Raw genomic sequence first — 21,385 nt, forward strand, 5'->3', positions numbered from 1 at the left:
TCCCATGACCCCAACGTCATGACCTGAGCCAAAATCAAGAGGTGGATCCTTAATGCTTACCTGACTGAGATTGGCACTGGATGATAACATTGTGCCTTTCAAATGGATAATCCAAAGATGATAAGATTCCAAATAGGTGTTGCAACACATAGATGAACTTTTAATTTATAACAAAACTTCAGGGTAAATTTTGTCACATTCCAAGGAATTTAATTAAGTTAGTAGCTAAATGATTTCAATGGTTTATTTTCTCTGCAGAAATATTTTGAAACTATAACAAGGATGAAGAAATTGATAAAATCGTGAGATTTCATTTAATAACCTTATCACCTTGATGTCTGCCAGCCTTACTTTTAATTATTTAAAGCTCATATAATTGTTTGCAAATAAAAATATTAGAAATGCATGTTGATTTCCTATTGGGTGCTTTGCAATGACAGGTTTGGATGACATAATGGCAAACAGCAGAGACTACAATGAGAGGCTCTGGGCCTGGGAAGGCTGGAGGTCTGAGGTTGGCAAGCAGCTGAGGCCATTATATGAAGAGTATGTGGCCCTGAAAAATGAGATGGCAAGAGCCAACAGTAAGTTTGCCGGTCTAAAGAGGTCCTGAAGCCCTCTATGGGGCTGTGGGCTATTTCTCATGAATTACCAAGGCTGCCCTTTGATAGAAGAAGTATCCCTGAATTAATGATCATCTGCTGAACAAATTCAGGTTATGTGTCTCAAAGAAGAAACTACTAGGGAATAGGGAATGGTGCACTGACATTCTACAGTTTAGAGAGCTCAGAAATGAGACTGAACTACAGGGTGTCAAACAAATCAGTTGTCTGGGGATGTATCAGGAACCTGAGGTAGCCTGGGGATTGAGTAGGGATTCTGGTTCTTAGACAGGATGGGAGACAGAGACACTGTCTCTCACCTAAACTCCTATCTGGCCACAGTTTATTCTCAAAGGCCATTTGTGTCTTTAACTCAAGATGGTGTCCCAGAAAGAAAATAAAATCAGATTAATTTAGGCTGGAAATCCATTCTGTTCTGCAGTTGTCATTATAACTCAGATCGTGTGGTCATAAAACTCTTAACATGGGGCAGAATTTCCATATCTCCTAACTTATTCTCCTGCCTGAATAATGAGCTGAAGCTAATGGCATTATGAGTAACTTTATGCTTTGGTGATTCACTGCCCCCTGGGGTTGAGGAAGGAAGAAATTTTTTTTTTCATCTGTTGTTTCTAAATGTCTTTCACTGCCACTTAAACTGATATTCTCAAGCCACAGGCAAACTGGAGACAGTAGCTCATCCCCATATCCTTCCATCCAAAGAGTTCGTTCTCTCTTCCTTCTGATCATCCATTGCCAGTGTGCGTGTAAAAGTAAACATTATCAGAACAGATTTGCAAATGTTATCGGCTAACATCCTACTGCAAGCTTGTGTTTGCTGACGCAGAGATGCTACATGAAGCGCAGAGAGATGTTCTGTGCCGACATGGAATTTGCAAACAGACACAGGCCCCCCGTGGCAAGGTCTCAGATGAGTTAGATGTGAAAATATAAGGCCCTGAACAAAAGGAGAATTTAAAAACTCAAATCCAATCACATGGTGGAAAGCCAAAGATACAAACTGAAGTCTGGAGAAGGTAGAGACCGAGGGTTAGGGGACTCGCAGTGTGCCTTTGCCCCTTACCAGTGGGGTAACCCTGGACAAATGATTTCACTGTCTAAGAACAGCCTGCTAATCTGCATGGTGGGGACTTTGATAATGTCACTCTTGTAGAGTTTTTGTGCTTATTAGATGAGATAATGCGTTAAAATTTCTGGCAGAGAGCAAGTGCTTGACAGACACTAGCTAGCATTATTATTCGTTTCATCCCTTTGAGGGATATTGCCCTATCACTTAGAAGGGCAGTAAAAATGTGACAGATCTTTGGCTTTTTTAACCTCCCAGCAAGGTTATTCGATGTATACAGCGCCTCATCTCTTTCTTTCCCTTACGTTCTCTTACTTCTCCTTTTTAAAAACAGATTATGAGGACTATGGGGATTATTGGAGAGGAGATTATGAAGAGGAGTGGACAAATGGCTATAACTATAGCCGCGACCAGTTGATTAAAGATGTGGAACAGACCTTCACCCAGGTAAGCAGGGGACCGATGTAGGGCAGTGCACGGGAGGAAGGGGCAATGACCAAAAGCATTCTGGCTTGTTCTTACCACACTCGTCAGCTATTCCCAGGCCTCAGAGTTATGGAATATTAGAGCTTGAAAAGATTTTAAAGAATAATAGGGCAACTGCTATGGATGATCAGAACTGCTCTGCTTTCCTCCCCTTTTCAGCCACTGAACTCACCAGCAATTACCAAGAGCAAGATTATAAGAAGGAAAGATGACAGGGAGGAATGGTCTTTTAGATTATAAGAAGGAATAGTTTTTGTGAACTACCTGGGACCCACACTGTCTTACTTTGTTAGCAGAGCTGTAGGTTTTGCTTCCTTCCTCAGGACAACTGATATTGTTGTTTCCTTACCTTCGACTAAGGAAGTCTTTATAAGGAAAGGAGAGTATCCCATGGACTCTTCTCAGTGTCTCCCTATTTCTTCATTTTGATTCCCACATCTCCCGCTTATCCCTGTGCCTTCAAACTTCTTATGTAGACCGACTCTGTCATAGCCTTAGTTAGGCAGAGCCATCAAAAATGGAAGTTGGAGAGGGGCGCCTGGGTGGCTCAGTTGGTTAAGCGACTGCCTTCGGCTCAGGTCATGATCCCAGGGTCCTGGGATGGAGCCCCTCGTTGGGCTCCCCGCTCAGTGGGGAGTCTGTTCGTCTTTCTCCCTCTCCCTCTGTCCCCACCCCTCCTCCCCGGCCGCTCGTGCTCTGTCTCTCTCAAATAAATAAATAAATAATCTTAAAAAAAACCTCACCACACACACGCCAGAATGGTTTTGGTTAAAATGGCGCGGCTGCTGGGGAAAGCGGTTTGGCGGTTTCTTAAAAAGTTAAACACGCACTTATCATATGGCTAAGGTATTCCACTCTTAGGTATCTATATGAGAGAAATGAAAATATAGATCCATACAAAGACTCACACATGCAAGTTCATAGAAGCATTATTCATAATAGCCCCAAACTGGGAACAACCTAGTTGTCCTTAACTGGTGAGTTGTATCCATGAGATACTAAATGAAGCACACTCAGATGTATTCATACAATGAAACACTACTCAGTAATAAAAAGAATGAACTACTGATACATCAGTAACATGGGTGAACCTAAAAATCATGCTGAGTGAAAGAAGCCAGATACAAAAGGTCACATACTTTATGATTTCATTTATGTGAAATTTCCAGGATAGACAAAATTGTAGAAATAGAAATCAGTTCAGTGATGACCTGGGGCTGGGGGTGGGACTGGAATTGACTGCAAATGGGGACAAGAGTTTTGTCCAACAGTATAAATTTACTAAAACTCATGAAACTGTACATTTAAAAATGGGTGAATTTTATGGGCTGTAAATGTACTTCAATTTAAAGACAAAGGAAGTAGGTAACATCTTTAAAATGAATATTTTTTGCATCTGCTTTCATTTTGGGACCTGTATTCCTCCAGGTGTGTTAATTGTTTTAAGCAGTAAAGCTAGTCATCATTAATATCTGGGAAGAAGAGATGCTTTCAAACTCTCCAGAGTATTTGAGAGGAGAGGAAATTAGAATTTAGGGAAATTCTACTTGTCTAAAGAGGCTCCTATCTTTAGTGTTGGGGATTGGAAATTGGAGTAGACTACTCTTGGTCTTAAATTTTCTTCCTTTCAGATTCAACCATTGTATCAACATCTTCATGCTTATGTGAGGGCAAAGCTGATGGACACCTACCCTTCCCATATCAGCCCAACTGGATGCCTCCCGGCCCATTTGCTTGGTAAGAAACTCCAGGAACTCTTTGTGTAGTTTGTTCTTTGTTATTTCCACCAATAACCTTTTTTTTTTTTTTTCTGAATGAGGCCCAACATAAAACTTTTGGAAAATTTTGTGAATGAAGTTAGTAACATTATCGAAATCACATTTTGCCAGCACTTTCTTCGACATAAAAGCCATTTAAAATTGTTCTCTATTGCATTACTTTATTTTACACATAAAGGGTTATTATGTTGGCCACAGTCCAAAGGATAAAGGGGTTATTTAAGATAACTAGAGAAAGAACTCCAAGTTCAAATGAGAGTGGAAATGGGGAAAATAAGTTTTATAATTTAAATTGATTGGCTAAGCTCTTGAGGTGGAGTTTGGCATTTTAGTATTATATTGTCAGAGGAATGAAGCTTGGTAGGCTGGGGGTGGTCAGGGGTGAGAGAAAGGCTTTCTAGAATTAAGGTATAGCTTGAGTGAAAGTTTCATAAGTTTATTCTAAACTGCACCAATTACTTTCACTGCAAAGTATGTGCTTTGGAATTATATGGGTTTTGAATGAAGTCTTTGCCATGAAGACAAATGCCTAGCTTAAGAGGAGACTCAGTCTTCCAAGAACTTTCTATCCTGCCACAGAGCCTTTATAGACCATGAAAGTCCTGGAGCCCTTTACTGAATTGCCTAATTCCCTTCCAGAGAGTGGCCATCCTTCCTTCCCCTCTACCACTCCCTAGAAGCTGAGGCCAAATAAGATATACATGTTTGGAAAGTTCCTGTCATGCATACATAGCATTCCTACCAAGCTAAGTTGCTGGTGGCTAATTCTTCTCAAGAGCCAAAGCTCTCTCTCAGCAGGAGAGAATATGGACAAAGGAACTGTGGAGACTTTTATTCCAAGGCAATATATAAATACTCTCTACAATGTCTTTGGTAGGCTTTCTTTAGTAATTCAGTTTCTGCTTAAACCTATCTGGTGTGATGTGGCTCTTTCTTCCTTCCAAGGTAGGCTAATCTATTGCTACGTGGCACCAATTATAAGCAAGTTCTACCTTATGTGGGACTGAATCAACACCCCTCTAATGCCTTGCATTCATTACATCTAATTCCATGATATGAGGTTACCCAGAATATGTCCATTCTTCTTCTGTAAGATGGCCTTCTGGATCTTTTAAACAACCATTGTATAAGGCACAACATAGTACTTGGCACAAGAGTATGTAATCAATATATTTTAGAGGGTATTATTGTTACCATCATGTATACACTCTTTGCTTCTTTCCAGTGAAATATCCTACACAGATTTTTAGCCATTCCTTAAAATCTCAATTTTCTAATTGTTCTCCTTTGGACAAGCTAGCCTTTGTTGATGTCTCTCTTCAAATACCATGCTCAGAACTGAACCATTACTCCAGATGAGGTTTGGCCAATATAGAGCAAAAATGGTACCATGCCTTCCTTTGTTCTAGACACTATAATTCTACTTATTTACCTTAAGATCACATTTGTGTTTTGGAAGCCATGTCACACTGTCTCTTGGGTCCCTTTTGGTCTTTTACATGTAGGCTATGTTTCAGCCTGAAGTCACTTATCACATATTTTTATAGTGGATACATCTTCCTTTAAAATTTAAGCAGAGGGGCACTCAGTCAGTTAAGTGTCTGCCTTCGGCTCAGGTCATGATCCCAGGGCTCCCTGCTCAGTGAGGAGTCTGCTTCTCCTTTTCCCTCTGCCCCTCCTCCCTGCTTGTGCTCATTCTCTCTCAAATAAATAAATAAAATCTTTAAAAATAAATAAATAAAATGTAAGCATAGGCCTCTATTAGGCCTTACCTCTACTGAATTTTATTGTTTAAAACATGAGTTCATTGGAATATTCTTCATGTAGTTATGTTGCCCCATTCCTTTGGTGCCAACATCCTGGTCTTGCTATTAGATTGACTTTTTCTAGATCCATCTTGCCTTTTAGGGTCTCTGGCCTTGGAATCCAATTTAGCATTTGTTTGAGATGTTTGAAAAATTACCCAATTAAGTGTATTACTATAGTATACTGATAAAAGTGGAACTTTGTTACTAGTTAGTAGAGATTCCTGGATGATGATCCTATATGATCTCTCTTGAGTCCAATATTAGGAATTACTAATAGTCTAACTGGCAATATTTTGTTCCATGGATGGTAGATTATATAAATCTGTTTCTAATCTATAGTAGCTATGATGTTCCATATATTTAATAAATTGTGCCTTTGAATTGTAATTCAAAATGGGAGAAACAGGGATAATCTCCTGCCATTTTAACCTTTTAGAGGAGATAGTAAAAGAAGGGAGTGTTGAAAATTGTAAATAAGAGAACAGAAAAAGAGGTAATGAAAAGAAACTAGATTAAATTTAGAATACTGTGTGGCCTATTTACCGATCCTAACTTATGCACTGTGTAAAATCAGGTCTATGCTTCTGCTGCCTTTGCTATGTATTAACAAAATCTTTTTTTTTTTTTTAAATAGGCGATATGTGGGGTAGATTTTGGACAAACCTGTACCCTCTGACAGTCCCCTTCGGACAGAAACCAAACATAGATGTTACTGATGCAATGGTGAACCAGGTAGGAAGAGGCCTTAAAAACCAAATCTAAATCCTCAACTTCATTTCTTTTTCTGCCACTCTTCTTTCCTTTTCTTTTGCATGTAAAACCATGTAAATAAAAAAATGTTAAGCTAATTTAAATGTATTTCTTGGGGGGGCCTGGGTGACTCAGTCGGTTAAGCATCTGCCTCTTGGTTTCAGCTCAGGTCATGATCTCAGTCTGTTTGAGATTCTTTCCTCCTCCCTCTCTCTTGCCTTCTGGCCCTTTCCACGCTGGTGCATGTGCATACACACACTCTCTCTCTCAAATAAATAAATAAATAAATAAATAAATAAAATCTTAAAAAATAATAAATATATTTCTGATGTAGCTCTCTTTTCATGGAAAAGTAATTTACAGTGTCAGTGACATCAAGTACCTTGAATGATAAGTATGGTATTGATCTTGCTGAGAGATACTAAAAATGGAGATGACCTGAGTTTTCCATCAAGCGGTAAGATGTGGAATTATCGACTGGTTGGCATTACTCTTTCCAGAGTTAGTCGCCACTAAGTAATCAGTCTGTAGTCTCTCTGAACAGAAAAAATGATATCATTAGAAGATTTTTAAAAAATCGTTATTGTTAAAAATACTATAGGAATCTTTAAAATAATTTTGATATTACTTTTTGTTACCATCCTTGCGTAACTGTTTAAATTCACCGTGTTCCCTACCATGGGTGAAGTCATGTTATAATTGTATGTTTTTCTTTATTCAGCTGATAGTCTACATTTTTCGGGTACAATGTATGGTCATACTTCTCTTGGCTGTATAAAATGTCTTCAGAGAGTTGCACCATGATTTCCTTTCCTATAAGCAGCCATGCAGTGAACATCTTCCCATATATAACATGCTCCTGGGGAAAGGCCACAGCAAAATAAAAACGTGAAGCTGCAAGGGCCTCCAAACTCCCGAAACTGTGCTCGGCCTGGTTTCACACTTGAGGAGCAGCAGAAGTTCATTTGCACATAGCTCCTCAGCCTGTTTCCGGTGTTAGTACACGCACCATCTCTCCTAAGGTCGTCTTGACAACACACTTACGAGACTGTCAGGATAGGGATGGTGATGGATCCGTGTTGTAGGTGAGGAAACTGAGGCCTGGGTAAATGTCTTGCCCGAAGTCACAAAGACAATCAGTGGCAACAAAGGTTTGACCTCAAAAGTCCTAATATTTCCAGTCTCATTTTCCATTCGTTCCTTCTGCATTTAACAGACGTTAACTGTGCTTACTAGCCTGCGCTGTTTTGGTATACAGATATTCTTTCTGCTTGAGAATGCCATACCTACTAATACCAATATTGCCTTTAAAGGGCAATAATAAAAAACATCCCCAGTGTCACATCCTGTGTCATATCCCTGAGGCGATAGAGGAGAAAAACCAGACTTGACTGGTCTTTGAGATCAGAGGAAGTTTTCTGTGTCACCAGAAGTGATTTATGAATTATCTGTCACCTGCACAAACTTAGTTTTGTGGTCCTTTTCCCCAAAGAAGCCCTGATCAGCTCCCAGAAGAGTTTGCTGGATGGCAGACACCTACTGCTGCCCCTTTCCAGTTCCAGAACATTCTGAAACTTTAGATTCCCATACGGACTATGAAGCCAAGGCCCAGCTACTTACTGGCTACTGGGTCACACGCAGGCCTTTTGGGTTCCAAAAGTCCATGACTTTGTCTGCACCTTATTGTTTGTGTCTTCCACTGAGCCTAACACCAGGGCCTCCCCCCCTTGAAGGAGCTTGATCAAGGATTGTTGGCTTGAGTTGAATAGTTTTTTAGGAAAGAGAAGGTCATTTTTGTTTGCTTATACTTGGAATATAAAGCATAAAAACAAAAACATCACACATAATCTCACACAGTCTACTGTTAATTTTTTGTGTATTTCCTCATTACTATCACATTATATAAGTGGTTTATATATTCTACTTTTTCACTTAATATTAAATTACAAAAAACATCAATAAAAAGTCTTTATGAATGGAATTTATTTAGATTTTCCATTCCACGAAGACATCATTATGTATTTAACCATTCTGGTGGTGGTTTCCACTTTTTTGTCTATTAAAAATCATTTTACATGTTGTATACCTTAAATTTACACAATGTGATGTGTCAAATATATTTCAATATTTAAAAATAATAAACAAAAAAACCCATTTTAAATGTAATTCTTTGACCTAACTTCTGAGAATTTCCTAGGTTAGTTCCCTAGAGACAGGATTACTGAGACAAAGAGTGTAAACACTTTGAAAGCTTGACATGTCCGTACATGTCGCCAAATTGCCTTCCAGAAAGGTTATGCCTATGTACATAGCCAACAGAAAGAATGCTGTTATTTTAATGCTAGAATGAAATGCCGTTCTTTTTTTTTTTTCTTTCAGAATTGGGATGCAAGGAGGATATTTGAGGAGGCTGAGAAGTTCTTTGTGTCTGTTGGCCTTCCCAACATGACTCAAGGATTCTGGGAAAACTCCATGCTAACAGAGCCAGGCGACAGCCGGAAAGTGGTCTGCCACCCCACAGCTTGGGACCTAGGGAAGCATGACTTCAGGTAGTGAGGATGATCCTTACAAAGCTGATACTAAACTGGGAGACAACGGAGGCAGGAATGAGGATGGATTTGGATTTCTTCTCTGCTTCTCTAAGCACAGAAGAGATGTGTGAACTCTCCTTAAATGAGGACTCGGGAGTCCATGAGAGCACATCTGGGCTTTTCCAGGAAAAGGGGATTGTCAGCAGGCCCTAACTTGAACTTTAGCCTGTCTGCCTCATTTGAAATAATATGCACCCATTAGATTTGCCTGGTCATGGGAAGGGTGGTGTCCCCGTGAGAAAGATTTGGTGCTAAGATTTATGGAAGATGGCTGGGTGGATCAGGCATTGTTCTTCCCCTCCATGTTTCTCTCTTATGAGTGAGATAGGACAGGTGAATAAATAAGCTGGGATAAAAGAGAGAAGGTGGTACGTGTTAGAAGAGAACCACAGAGAACACTCTATAGGGAATTGGAAGAGAACTGACTACACCCGGAATAGGATGTAGGCTCAGACAGGGCTTTTCAGGTGACATTTGAATTAGGCTTGAAAGACGAGAAGGGTTTGGACAGACAGGGCTGGGAGGAGGACACTGGGCTGGAAGAAAAGCAGGATCAAATGCGGAGAGGCAGGGCCTGGCATTGTGTACCAGAACCAGCAAGTTCGGCTAGAATAGAGGTCATGTGAAGAAGGGTGCACAGGCTTTCGAATCCCAGGTGTGTAACTTAATGACTAGGTAGCGTTGGGCAAGGTATTCAACCTTCTCGGGTTTCATTTTCCTTATCTCTAAAAGGGAGTGGTAATCCCCAGGTAGCAGCTTTGTGAGTGTCTTAGGTTGGGTTCCCCAGCTTGAGAAGAAGATTCTGGTACAGAGGCTTCACTGAGGGACAGACGTCAGGCAAAAGGGGGTGAGGGAAGAGGGGTAGGCAGGGGAAGGAGTTAAGTAAGGATGTGGCCTCTGTTGGAGACTTGGCCTCAGCCTGATCCCACGGGGCTCTCTGGACCCCGATTTGTACCACAGTTGGTCACACCTTGAGAAAAGAGGACTGGCCTTTTGTACCCCCACATTAGTCAGTCACTGGCTGCGGACTGCCCCAGAGTGTGGGAGGACACATTCTCCTGGTTGAGGCACCTCTCACTTAGCCAAAGGCAGTGCACAAGGAAGCAGCTGTTGGCTTTTAAGGGCTGTGATGCAGTCACAATGGGGGATGGGTGGATCTGCCTGGGAGAGCTGGTCTGGGCAGGCCCCCAGCAGCGTCCACTCGAGTAGGGCCTGACAGTCCTGTTCTGTAAAGGGCTGGATAGTAAATAGTCCAGGCTTTGCAGGTCTCTGCTGCAACGATTCAGTTCTGCCCTTGTGGCATCAAAGCAGCCACGTACCGTACATAAACAAATGGCACCTGTGTTCCAACAAAGCCTCATTTATCAAAGCAATTCACTGACTCCCATACTAGAGAGAGCCTTAAAAATGAGGGAGTACATGTAAGTTTCCTAGCCCAGGCTCTTAGGTACTGTAGACACTAAACACACAGTAGCTCTTCTTGTGATTGTTTCAAAAGAGAATAGAGAAAAACCAGGTTAGAAAGGCAGGTCTTACTGGGCTGTATTAAGGAAGCTGAGTTTCTTCTTGAGCATTGGGGGAGACTTACAGGGTATTTATCAGGGGGATGACATGGTCAGAGGGGTAAGAAAATTAATTTGGGAACCTACTGAAATATGCCCCCTGCATTCACCGGAATGGAACTGCTCTTGCCAAGCTGAACAGGACCACTGTCAATTGCCGAATGCAGTCCTTATTGAATTGGGCCACTGCAGCCTTAGACGGTGTTTACAAGTTTTCTTCGAAATGCTATTTTTCATTGGCTTCTGCATTGTCATGCTCTTCTGGACTTCTTTGACTCCTCTCTCTCTCTCCTCCTCCATCTTCTCTGAATCATCTTTCTCCACTCCGTACGTACTGGGACCTCCTAGGGCTCTGTTTTTGGCCCTCTTTCCTTGCCATTCTATGCCTGCTTCATGGGCCACCACATCAACTCGCTGACTTACAATGCTAATGACTCCCAAATATCAATTTCCAGCCCCTTCTCCTCCTACTTCTCTATCTTGGCTCTACCAAACTGCCTGCTGTGTCCTGAATGCTACACCCTTTTCTCAAGCCTTTTTCAATGAGCACTTCCAGGAATGTCAACGTCTTGTCCCTCCCCGCCATCTACCTGGCAAACTTCTACATGTTGATCAAGGTCCGGGTTGCTCATTGCATCCTCAGTTATGCCCTTCTCGGCGCTTCTAGGAGACTGTGCCTGCATTCACTTATTGTTATGCCCAAGGCCATGTCTACTGATCACTTACAGAGTACTTGCCTGAGAGTTTTTGTAGTAGAAGACTCTGCTTATCTTTCTATTAGTTTGTGAGCAATAGGATTCAGCCCTGCCCATCGCTTTATATTGAGCACCTTGTACTGTTTCTAGGACATAAAAGGTAAGTTCTCAAGATTCATCGGTGAACAAATCTTGGAATGATGAACCATGCTACCAAAATCCTATACTGCTCATACTGTGATGATTAAATCAAATTCATTGAGATTCATTTTAATCTTGCCCGTTTTTGTGCAGGATCAAGATGTGCACAAAGGTGACGATGGATGACTTCCTGACAGCCCATCACGAGATGGGACACATCCAGTATGACATGGCATATGCTGTACAACCCTTCCTGCTAAGAAATGGAGCTAATGAAGGGTTCCATGAAGCTGTTGGGGAAATCATGTCACTTTCCGCGGCTACACCCAAGCATTTGAAAAACATCGGTCTTTTGCCACCTGGTTTTTCTGAAGACAATGGTATGGACATTTTTCTTCATGGCTTGTTTTGGGGATTCTTTAGTTAGTTGTGGGCAAAGGCTAATATTATCACGTATGGGATATATTTAATTTTTGCCACATAAAGTATATGATATTTATGGGTAACTGGGAATTGCTACTGGTAAAAACATTTTTTAAGGAATGTATCATAACAAGGGGCGCCTGGGTGGCTCAGTTGGTTAAGCGTCTGCCTTCGGCTCAGGTCGTGATCCCAGGGTCCTGGGATCGAGCGCCATGTCGGACTCCCTCCTCAGCGGGGAGCCTGCTTCTCCCTCTCCCACTCCCCATGCTCGTTCTCTCTCTCAAATAAATAAATAAAAATCTTTAAAAAAAGATTTTTATTTATTTATTTGACAGAGAGATAGAGAGCACAAGTAGGCAGAGCAGGCAGAGGGAGAGGGAGAAGCAGGATCTCCCGTCAAGCAGGGAGCCCGACGCGAGGCTCGATCCCAGGACACGGGGCTCGATCCCAGGACACAGGGCTCGATCCCAGGAGTCTGGGATCATGACCTGAGCCAAAGGCAGCCGCTTAACCGACTGACCCACTCAGGCACCCCAATAAATAAAATCTTTTAAAAAAAAAGAAAAAAAGAAAAAGGCATAAGAGAGCTGACTGAATGAATGGTCTTGGAACTTTAAGAAACATCTAACAGGGAATAAAAGATGCTAAAACAGGCCCACAGAACTGAAATGGCTTATCCAAGGTCACCCAGCTAATTAATATTAGAGTTCTGACTAGATCCCCCTGGTTCTAGGTAAAAACTTCCCAAAATGTGAGAGCTGGAACATTCTAAAAACTATTTTACAGAGGCAGCAAACTGAAGACAAGAGAGGAAAAGTAACTAGCCCAAGGTCAAAAAGCAACATAGCAGAACCTGAACCAGAGCCGTAATCTAAAGCTTTTCCCATAATATTATACAAAGCAAAGTGCGACTTGAAATTTGAGAGTTCTTAAAGAAGGGGTGGTGGAATATCAAGATTGGATGGGACTGAAACGTTTTCTTCATCCAGCTGAAGCATGAATTTGCCCCTGTGACATCCCCTCAGATCCATGCTATCCTTCAACATCTTTGCCCAAGGCAGCCTGTTTCTCTTTGGACGGCTGGGACTTGATGGCACATGACGAATGTTCGTGAGATCCAGATTCTTCAGTGAAGATGCCATGACTTTTGATTCTTCCTTGTAAAAGGAGGATACTTAGAGCCAAATATGTTCTCTTCTGTATATTTCTCTCCCCTCATTTTAGTTATGTGGCTCAAAACATCAGCTCCACTGGCTGAAACATTTGGTCAGTGAGGTCAAGGTCATGAGCTCCATCCTTGTGGGGGCAATTCACTGTGCCTTGTTTCTGGCTCCAGACTTTGGTGATCTCATGAAGGCCTGGGAGTAGGTCAGTGTAGAGTCTTCATCATGTCTGAAAAAGTTACTGTAAGCATAGACCCAGTGGGTAATAGATGAGTAATAGCATCCTCCCATGAAGGGAGCAACAAAGGAAAGGGAGTTCACGGCAGCTACATCTGTTGCCTAATTTTAAAATATAATTCTTAAGTCGATTAACAGATAATTAGTTGTTTTTATCATTTTTTAAATATTCCCTGACAGCAGGCAAAGATGATTGAATCACTAGGATAGTACTAGACATGGTTAAACAACTGGTTTGAAAAATTCTTGTTTCCTTCCTTGGCTCTGCCCCTGATCTGTGAATGATGGTAAATGAACCCCTTCATTCCTTCTCTCTCTCCCTCCCTCCTTCTCTTTACCTTGCCTCCTTTCTTCTTCCAAAAATATTTACTGAGCCTATACTATGTGCAAGGCATTTTTCTCGACACTAGAGGTACAATGCTGTGCCAAGTAGATAGTATCCCCCTGCTTACAGTTCACTGAGCTTCCCTAGTACACTAGGGATGAGCTCTACTGCTTTTTACATCACTAAATAAAGGATAGATGAGATCACATAATGTGTTAAAGCATTTTAAACTGAGGTGAAGAAGATGTCAGTACATTTAAAGTGTACTGTACTTCTGATTATCCAGTGGATAGTTTCTTCTGGAGAGGCTCTTTTTTGTTTGTGTTTTTCCTCCCTGGTTTACTGGCTTTTGGCCACATCTGTTTAAAATTTGTTTTTTTAACAGAGACTCAGAGAGGGTATGATGTAGGAGACACCAGGTTAGGTGTACAGTCTTGAATGAGACATTTACAGTCACTGCCTTCATGGAGCTTACAGGAATAAATAGTATGACAGTAGATGAAATAGCCCTAATTGGCTCTGATAAGAGGTATTTAAGGAAGGCAATTGACACTAATGAAAAAATGAGGATTAGCGGTTGCTTGCAGATTCATTTTACCTGTTCTTTCCACGTCTTCACCCTCCTCCAAGTCCCTTAGCTGAGAAAATGAGTAGATACATATTATTATGTTCATTGTCAGTATTTCTCATGTAATCATCCTTAATGTAAGTATATCTTGAGGAATAATATCTTGAGATTGGGAAATTAATACAACACATCCACTGTCATCCTCATGTTAATATTTATCCTTTTCCATTTTACTTTCAGAAACAGACATAAACTTCCTATTCAAACAAGCACTTACAATTGTTGGAACTCTGCCATTTACTTACATGTTAGAAAAGTGGAGATGGATGGTCTTTAAGGGTGAAATTCCCAAAGAGCAGTGGATAAAAAAATGGTGGGAGATGAAGTAAGTCAATGAATATGGAATCAGCAAAATGTTTTGTCTCATGAGTTTACCACTTACCTAAAGGCATTTTCCTGGCTTGTACACACACACACACACACACACACACACACACACACACGCAAGCATGCACGCATGCATGCACACACTGCCTCCTTTTTATTTTTCAAGTCTTCATTTGGGGGCTTTCTCCTCAGATAATATGTCCTTGGTTCCGCCTTCCCCCAAGCAGGATCCGATGACACAACTTCTCATGGTCTATCTTCTTAAGTGCTGGGTCACCCATTAAACTGTGATATTTTAGGCACTGGGGATCCAATGCTGATCATTTCAGATGTTTTCCTTGACTTCAAAGAACTTTTAGTCTATGGAGGGATGTGGAAAATGAAACCATGGCAATGTGTTCTGTTATGGGAGTGTATGGGGATCCATGAGCATCCAAGGCAAGATCGAAAGCCCAATCTGGTGGGTCAGATGAGGAGAGGCATCCAAATTAAGCTCTGAGAGAGAGGTGAGAGTTAACCAGGTGTATGTAGAGGGAAACAGAGAATTCCAGGCTAGTGAGAGGCTGGCACTTTTGGGCAACAGATAGTAACGCTTTCAATAGTTTCAGCACTACATTCTTCATGCCTGGGACACACAGGTATGAAATAAATGGGTTTGGGATGAAAGAATTACAAAAGAAGACAGGAAGGAAGGAAGGAAAGAAGGAAAGAAGGAAAAGGAGGAGTCTTTTCCCCTCCCTCTATTAGTCAGACTCCTGTCAATTATTTTGCTTTGTTTTTCTTATTTTTCCTTTTTGTGATGAAGATCTACCTATATAACATTCAGCCCTGTATCCATGAATTTAAGTCAGTGCCACTGTTCTGCCAAGATTCTCTGTTGACATAAATTCTACTTGGGAGGAAGGAGACAGCAGCGAAAATAACTGTTTCTAGTATTTGAGTATTACTGAATTTGTCTCTAATGATCCCACCATCAGAAAGGACAAATGTCTTAAGTTTAAATAATGCCAAGTACATGGTTTCCCTGCATTTTTTTTCTGATTGAATTAATTTTTGATCCCCTTTAAAGGTTTATTTTGAAAGGTAAATGGTACCAGACCCTTAAAATCATTCATTATGCATTAATCACTCCATTAGTTCAACAAACATACATGCAGTCTTTCCTTAGCATTTGGCATCATGATTGACACTGGAACCATAAAGGTAACTGAGACAGCCCCGCCCTCTAGGAGCTCCAGTGTCCAGGGCCAAGAAGAAGATGTGTATGAATAATTGTAAGACAGAGAGAGAAATGCCAAAAGAGCACAACTAGGGAAGGCTAAGGGAGCTGGAGGGGTTCACTGTGCTGGCGGGTGGGTGGGATCAGGGGCAGGCCCCACAGAGGAGGGGGCACTCCAGCTAGCTTTGGAGAATAAGTTGTCAATGTTACAAAATTCTGTCTGCCAGGAACACATGGAATGTGGTACCAAAGAGGGATTATTAAGATTTTCACTGTACATTTTTGGCCATGGGATGCACTTTATTAAATTAGTGTTTTGAAGATGCAGCTGTTTTCCAGTGGTATATTCTGGATGAATTAAAAAAGGAAGAGATAACCACAGAAGGGCTCTATTCTGTAATTTTTTACACTGTTTCTATTTCACCTGACAACCAGTTCCAAAACCATGTTAACTGCCTCTAACGTATCTGCTTTGTTCCCCAAAGGCGAGACTTAGTCGGGGTGGTGGAACCCTTGCCCCATGATGAAACATACTGTGACCCTGCATCTCTGTTCCATGTTGCTAATGATTACTCATTCATCAGGTAAATGACAGTTGTCTTCTCACTGTTTAACCCCCAGGGTTTGTGGACAGCTGTGCTAATGGCAAAGAAATAGGGATCTATGAAGTAATGACTATAATTTCTCTTTCTCTTTCTACCCTCCTTCCCCCTACAACCTCAAAACAGATCATCAATTTTAATTCAATTTAACTCAACATGATTTATTGGGTCCAATAAAACTTATGTGAGATCTTTTCTCTACCATGAAGGAATTTATAGAATCCTTGGGGGAAATAAAATTATCTTTGTCTTCTGGTTACTGGCAGTGCTCAGAGTGATGGTAATAGAGTATTTTTAATTTGAAGTCCAAAAACCTATGTTCTTCACCTATTAGCCCCAGATCTTGAGTTTGCTGAACCTCAGTTTCTTTATTTGGAAGGTGGAAATAATATTGTTGGCCTGCCATAGGGATCAATTGGCATTATTTACATGAAAGGGCCATAAATATGGAAAGCACAATACAAATGTGAACTAACATTTAACAAAGTAATACTGCCTTTTTAATCAGCTGATACATAAATACAAGTAGGTTATGATGAGTCTGCAGGATTCATATTTGGGTGTTTCTGGAGAAAGAGGTTGGACTAGTATCTCCTTGGTTACTAGAGCCTCAGAATTTAAACATATGCCCCAATCTGTGAGTCTAGCACAGTAATTAAACACGGGACTGCTCTCTTGTTTGTCTATTTTACAGATACTATACAAGGACCATTTATCAATTCCAGTTTCAAGAAGCCCTTTGTCAAATAGCTAAACATGAAGGTCCCCTACACAAATGTGATATCTCCAATTCCAGTGAAGCCGGGCAGAAGCTGCTGTAAGAAATACTTCAAGGGGCCCCTGGGTGGGTCAGTCGGTTGAGCGTCCCATTCTTGGTTTTGGCTCGGGTTGTGATCTCAGGATAGTGGGGTTGAGCCCCGCTTCCAGCTCCAAGTTCAACAGGGAGTCTGCTTAAAGATTCTCTCCCTCTGCCCCTCCTCCCTCTCTCTCTCTCTCTCTCTCTCAGATAAATAGGTGAAGCTCAAAAAAAATTTTTTTTTCAAAAAAGAAATATTTCAAAGATGTTGAATATTTCAAAATGTTGAACCTCTCCTGCTATCCAATATTACTCATTTCCATGCCTAGGTTTCCTTGTTCTAAAAAGAAATTTCTAGGGGTGGCTGGGTAGCTCAGTCGTTAAGCGTCTGCCTTCGGCTCAGGTCATGATCTCAGGGTCCTGGGATCGAGTCCCGCATCGGGCTCCCTGCTCAGCGGGAAGCCTGCTTCTCCCTCTGCCACTCCCCCTGCTTGTGTTCCTTCTCTTGCTGTGTCTCTCTGTCAAATAAATAAATAAAATCTTTTTTTTAAAAAAGAAATTTCTATAAAATTTGATTTCCTTGTTCTAAAAAGAAAAATTTTGAACTCAAAATGTCCTCATCCACAAATTAATGGTTTATTTTATGGTCACACAGGAACCTAGACCATGTGATGGCTGGACAGTCTATCTCCTCTCCATGTCATAACTACAGAGCTCCCTTTATAGTCATTAGGAGGAAAGGGATTGAAGGATGAATACATCCATTAACCCACCTGATTTTCTTATCTGCCAGGAGCAAACTTAGCTAAGCCAAAGAGGAGAAACCATAGATCATAGTGTAAATATGTGTACATCTGGAATTCCTCAAAAAGCCCTAAACCCACCCTCCCCTTTTTTCATGTAGCCAAATGCTGAAGCTTGGAAGATCAAAACCCTGGACCTTAGCATTGTATAATGTCGTAGGAGCAAAGAATATGGATGTAAGACCACTGCTCAACTACTTTGATCCTTTGTTTACCTGGCTGAAAGAGCAAAACAGGAATTCTTTTGTGGGTTGGAACACTGACTGGAGTCCATGTGAGTACATTGAGTGGACACATTTCAAATGCCTCCCTTTCTGCTTCCCCTAGTCTCCTCTGGCCCGTCTCATGGAGCTATGACACAGCGGAGTATATTGTCCCTCTGTGTAGACCCTGCTTCTGACTGGCTATGGTGACTGCTGCCATTTTATTGGGGAGGAAACAAATTTGTTAAGCACCTACTATGTATCAAGCATGATGAAAACTACACACACACACACACACACAATTTTCTCTCTCAAGTCTGCTTTATTAGCCCCATATTTAAAAATAAAAGCGTATAACACTCCCCAACCCACTGCACTCAAATCCTGCTCTTCAAAGACAATTTTTTAAAATCAATTTTAATGCTATTACCTCTTCTTTCTGGCAGTCACATATTTCTGAACATTTTGTTTATACAATTTCTTTATTGGTCAGTTTTAGGGATGCACTTCTGCCTACTCTCCCACCTCCCTTTCTCATCTCTCAATAAAGTTTTAATATTTTTTACAAGAAGTTAACAGTATTTATATCATAATGCCTGAAGAGCCAAGTAATATACTATTTTAAACCCTTTCCTATGTGGCTCTTTGTTTGTCCTGGAGTTTCTACTGCCTTATTTCTTTTAATGTCTAATTTGCTATTATTGTTGCATTTATCTTTTCCAGGTATTCCAACATATCTATTCTTTTCAGCCTCATTTTTTCCTAAAGACTTCCTTCGTAGAGTCCTACATTCTTCTGTCTCAATCTGACCACAGTTTTCATCCTGAGTCATCCATCTTTTTGCTGCTTTCCTGGTTTGAATCCATTGCTGCCTGGATTCCATGCCTTCTTTCTTGGATCACCTCTTGTTTTGCTGCAGCAGAGACTCCAAGTGACTTTCTAAGCAAGAGCATGTGGGGTAGGAGGGTCAACTGTGTCCCACAGTGGCTTTAACCATACCTTAACTTTCATTCCCCTTGTTTTCAGTCTGATATCTTCTTCCCACCCCCAGCTGTACTCGAATCCCAAGCCTCTCTGGGACTCTGTGGGACTTTTGGGGTCTCTACTGCCTCTGCATACACATCAGGCCATGGCTTTCTGACCCCCCCCCACCCCCCCGGCTCCGTTACTTCTCATTTTCCAAAAGTGTATGTATTTATACCTGTTAAAAAATTCCTTTACTATCACTTTGGTGGGATCTTGGGAGGGGAAGGAAATAAATGCACATGGTCAATCTGTCATCTGTAACCAACAGTCTATGATTTCTCTTTAATCAGATGCTGACCAAAGCATTAAAGTGAGGATAAGCCTAAAATCAGCTCTTGGAGAAAAAGCAGTGAGTATTCTGGACAGTGTGTCCGTTACTTCTTTTTTTTTTTAAGTTTTATTTATTTATTTGAGAGAGAGCACATGCAGAGGGACAGAGGGAGAGGGAGAAGAAGAGAAGCTGATTCCCTGCTGAGCGTGGAGTCTGCCACTGGGGCTCGATCTCATGACCCTGAGATAATGACCTGAGCCGGATGCTTAACCTACTGAGCCGCCCAGGTGCCCCCGTCCTTTACTTCTTAATGCACTCCCTTAACTGGGACAAATAAGCCCATTCCAGTGTGTTCTAAAAGAAGACAGGCCACATGTTTCTCTTAAAAACTACAAGCTCCAGATTCTGGCTCTTGGGCTTTTTTTTTTTTTTCGGTAACACATTCTTTATTGGATTGGTGATGTCTACTTTTTCCTCGTTACTTTCAAGTGCTATGAAGATGAATGAGAAAACATCCAATCTTAAATATCAAGTGTCCACCCTTTTTTAAAAATAATTTTTTAAAAATTTTATTTATTTGAGAGAGAGCGAGAGAGCACAAGCAGGGGGAGTGGCAGAGGGAGAGGGAGAAGCAGGCTCCCCACTGAGCAGGGATGCTGGCTCAATCCCAGGACCCTGGGATCCTGACCTGAACCGAAGTCAGAAGCTTAATGGACTGAGCCACCCAGGCACTCCAAGTGTCCATCATCTTAATTCACTCTTACCACCATTACTTGTATTTGAGGAAGAGGACAAGGTTATGTTTTGAGAGATTGTTTTTAGAAGTACTGTAGATAGTTTTGCTTTGTTTTGTTTTAGTCAATCATCCATATCCTGGAAGCTTGTTAAAAATGCAGAATCTTAGGCCCCAGCCCTGGACCTGCTTAAGCCAAATCTGCATTTTCACAAGCCCCCAGCTGGTTTGTATACACTAGACTGGGAAGCTCTGATTTACAACAAGATTTCTCAAACCTGGCTGCACCCTGGAGTCTGGAGTCGTACGGGATGTTTAAAAAATATTGAAGCTCGAGTCCCACTTCCAGAGATTCTGACTTAATTGTTCTGAGGTGTAGCATCAAGAGTTGGGCATCAAGAGTTTTAAAATCTCCCCCGGGTGATTCTAATTACGGCCAAAGTTGAGAACTACTGATGTCTAGCTGCATTTGGGGATAACCGAATGTTTCACGGCAAACCAGATCACTCACACCTGCGTGTGAATTCCTTTCAGCAGCTATTGCTGTCTCAGGCTAGCCAGGCTGAAGAAGCAGTGGCTTTGGGAAAGAGGAGAGGACCGGGCAGCCCCAGGCAGATGGGGAGCACAGGAGGCCGTGTAGGATGAGAGGACAGCCTGGGACTGTTGGATGGAGCGGCCCCGGGCGCAATAGAAAATTGTGATTTGCATTGCATAGAGCCCAAGATTACATTTCGACCCCCTTCTGTTTCCTGCCAAGTTAAATATTGCCTAAGGCTCCACGGTAGTTACAGCGTCATTTTCCTAGCTAAGTAAGACAGCTAAACATAGATAACACAGTAGGAGTGAAAAAGGAAGCTTTAAGAAAGAAAGAATAAAAATGAAGGCGCATCCCTTCCCAAACCTTAAGCGTTCAGATTTCCAGTTCTTCACCATCATTGAATGTCTGTGGGATTATTTCTCTTATCTTTATATTAGTGCTTCCTTGGCCCAATACATTTTCGTTCCTTTAAAGGATCCAGCAGATCAGGATCCTTTTCGGTTATCTGGTTTTCTTGACGTCTGTCCCCATGTTCTCTTTCCCTGCAGTGAGGGATTGCTAAATGGTCTTCAGAGGGGTTGGTGGTGTGCC

At 41.5% G+C, this 21,385-nt stretch overlaps 1 protein-coding gene across 5 annotated transcripts in view; it reads left to right on the forward strand.

Annotated features, from left to right (window-relative positions):
- Window positions 1-21,385, forward strand: part of ACE2 (angiotensin converting enzyme 2) — a 40,175-nt gene that overhangs the window by 11,343 nt on the left and 7,447 nt on the right. For 3 of the 5 annotated variants that reach the window (XM_078064962.1, XM_078064963.1, XM_078064964.1), the window contains 11 exons: window positions 441-584; window positions 2,024-2,136; window positions 3,807-3,912; window positions 6,396-6,493; window positions 8,891-9,060; window positions 11,654-11,880; window positions 14,457-14,601; window positions 16,308-16,406; window positions 17,119-17,241; window positions 18,125-18,297; window positions 19,543-19,601. In XM_078064962.1, coding sequence (XP_077921088.1) covers window positions 441-584; window positions 2,024-2,136; window positions 3,807-3,912; window positions 6,396-6,493; window positions 8,891-9,060; window positions 11,654-11,880; window positions 14,457-14,601; window positions 16,308-16,406; window positions 17,119-17,241; window positions 18,125-18,297; window positions 19,543-19,601 — 1,457 coding nt within the window. Of the gene's footprint in view, window positions 1-258; window positions 585-2,023; window positions 2,137-3,806; window positions 3,913-6,395; window positions 6,494-8,890; window positions 9,061-11,653; window positions 11,881-14,456; window positions 14,602-16,307; window positions 16,407-17,118; window positions 17,242-18,124; window positions 18,298-18,949; window positions 19,069-19,542; window positions 19,602-21,385 lie in introns of those variants that run through there. The other 2 variants (XM_078064966.1, XM_078064965.1) reach the window with 2 other exon arrangements.

The sequence above is a fragment of the Halichoerus grypus genome, chromosome X (genome assembly GCF_964656455.1).
Source record: "Halichoerus grypus chromosome X, mHalGry1.hap1.1, whole genome shotgun sequence".
Taxonomy (NCBI): Eukaryota; Metazoa; Chordata; class Mammalia; order Carnivora; family Phocidae; genus Halichoerus; species Halichoerus grypus.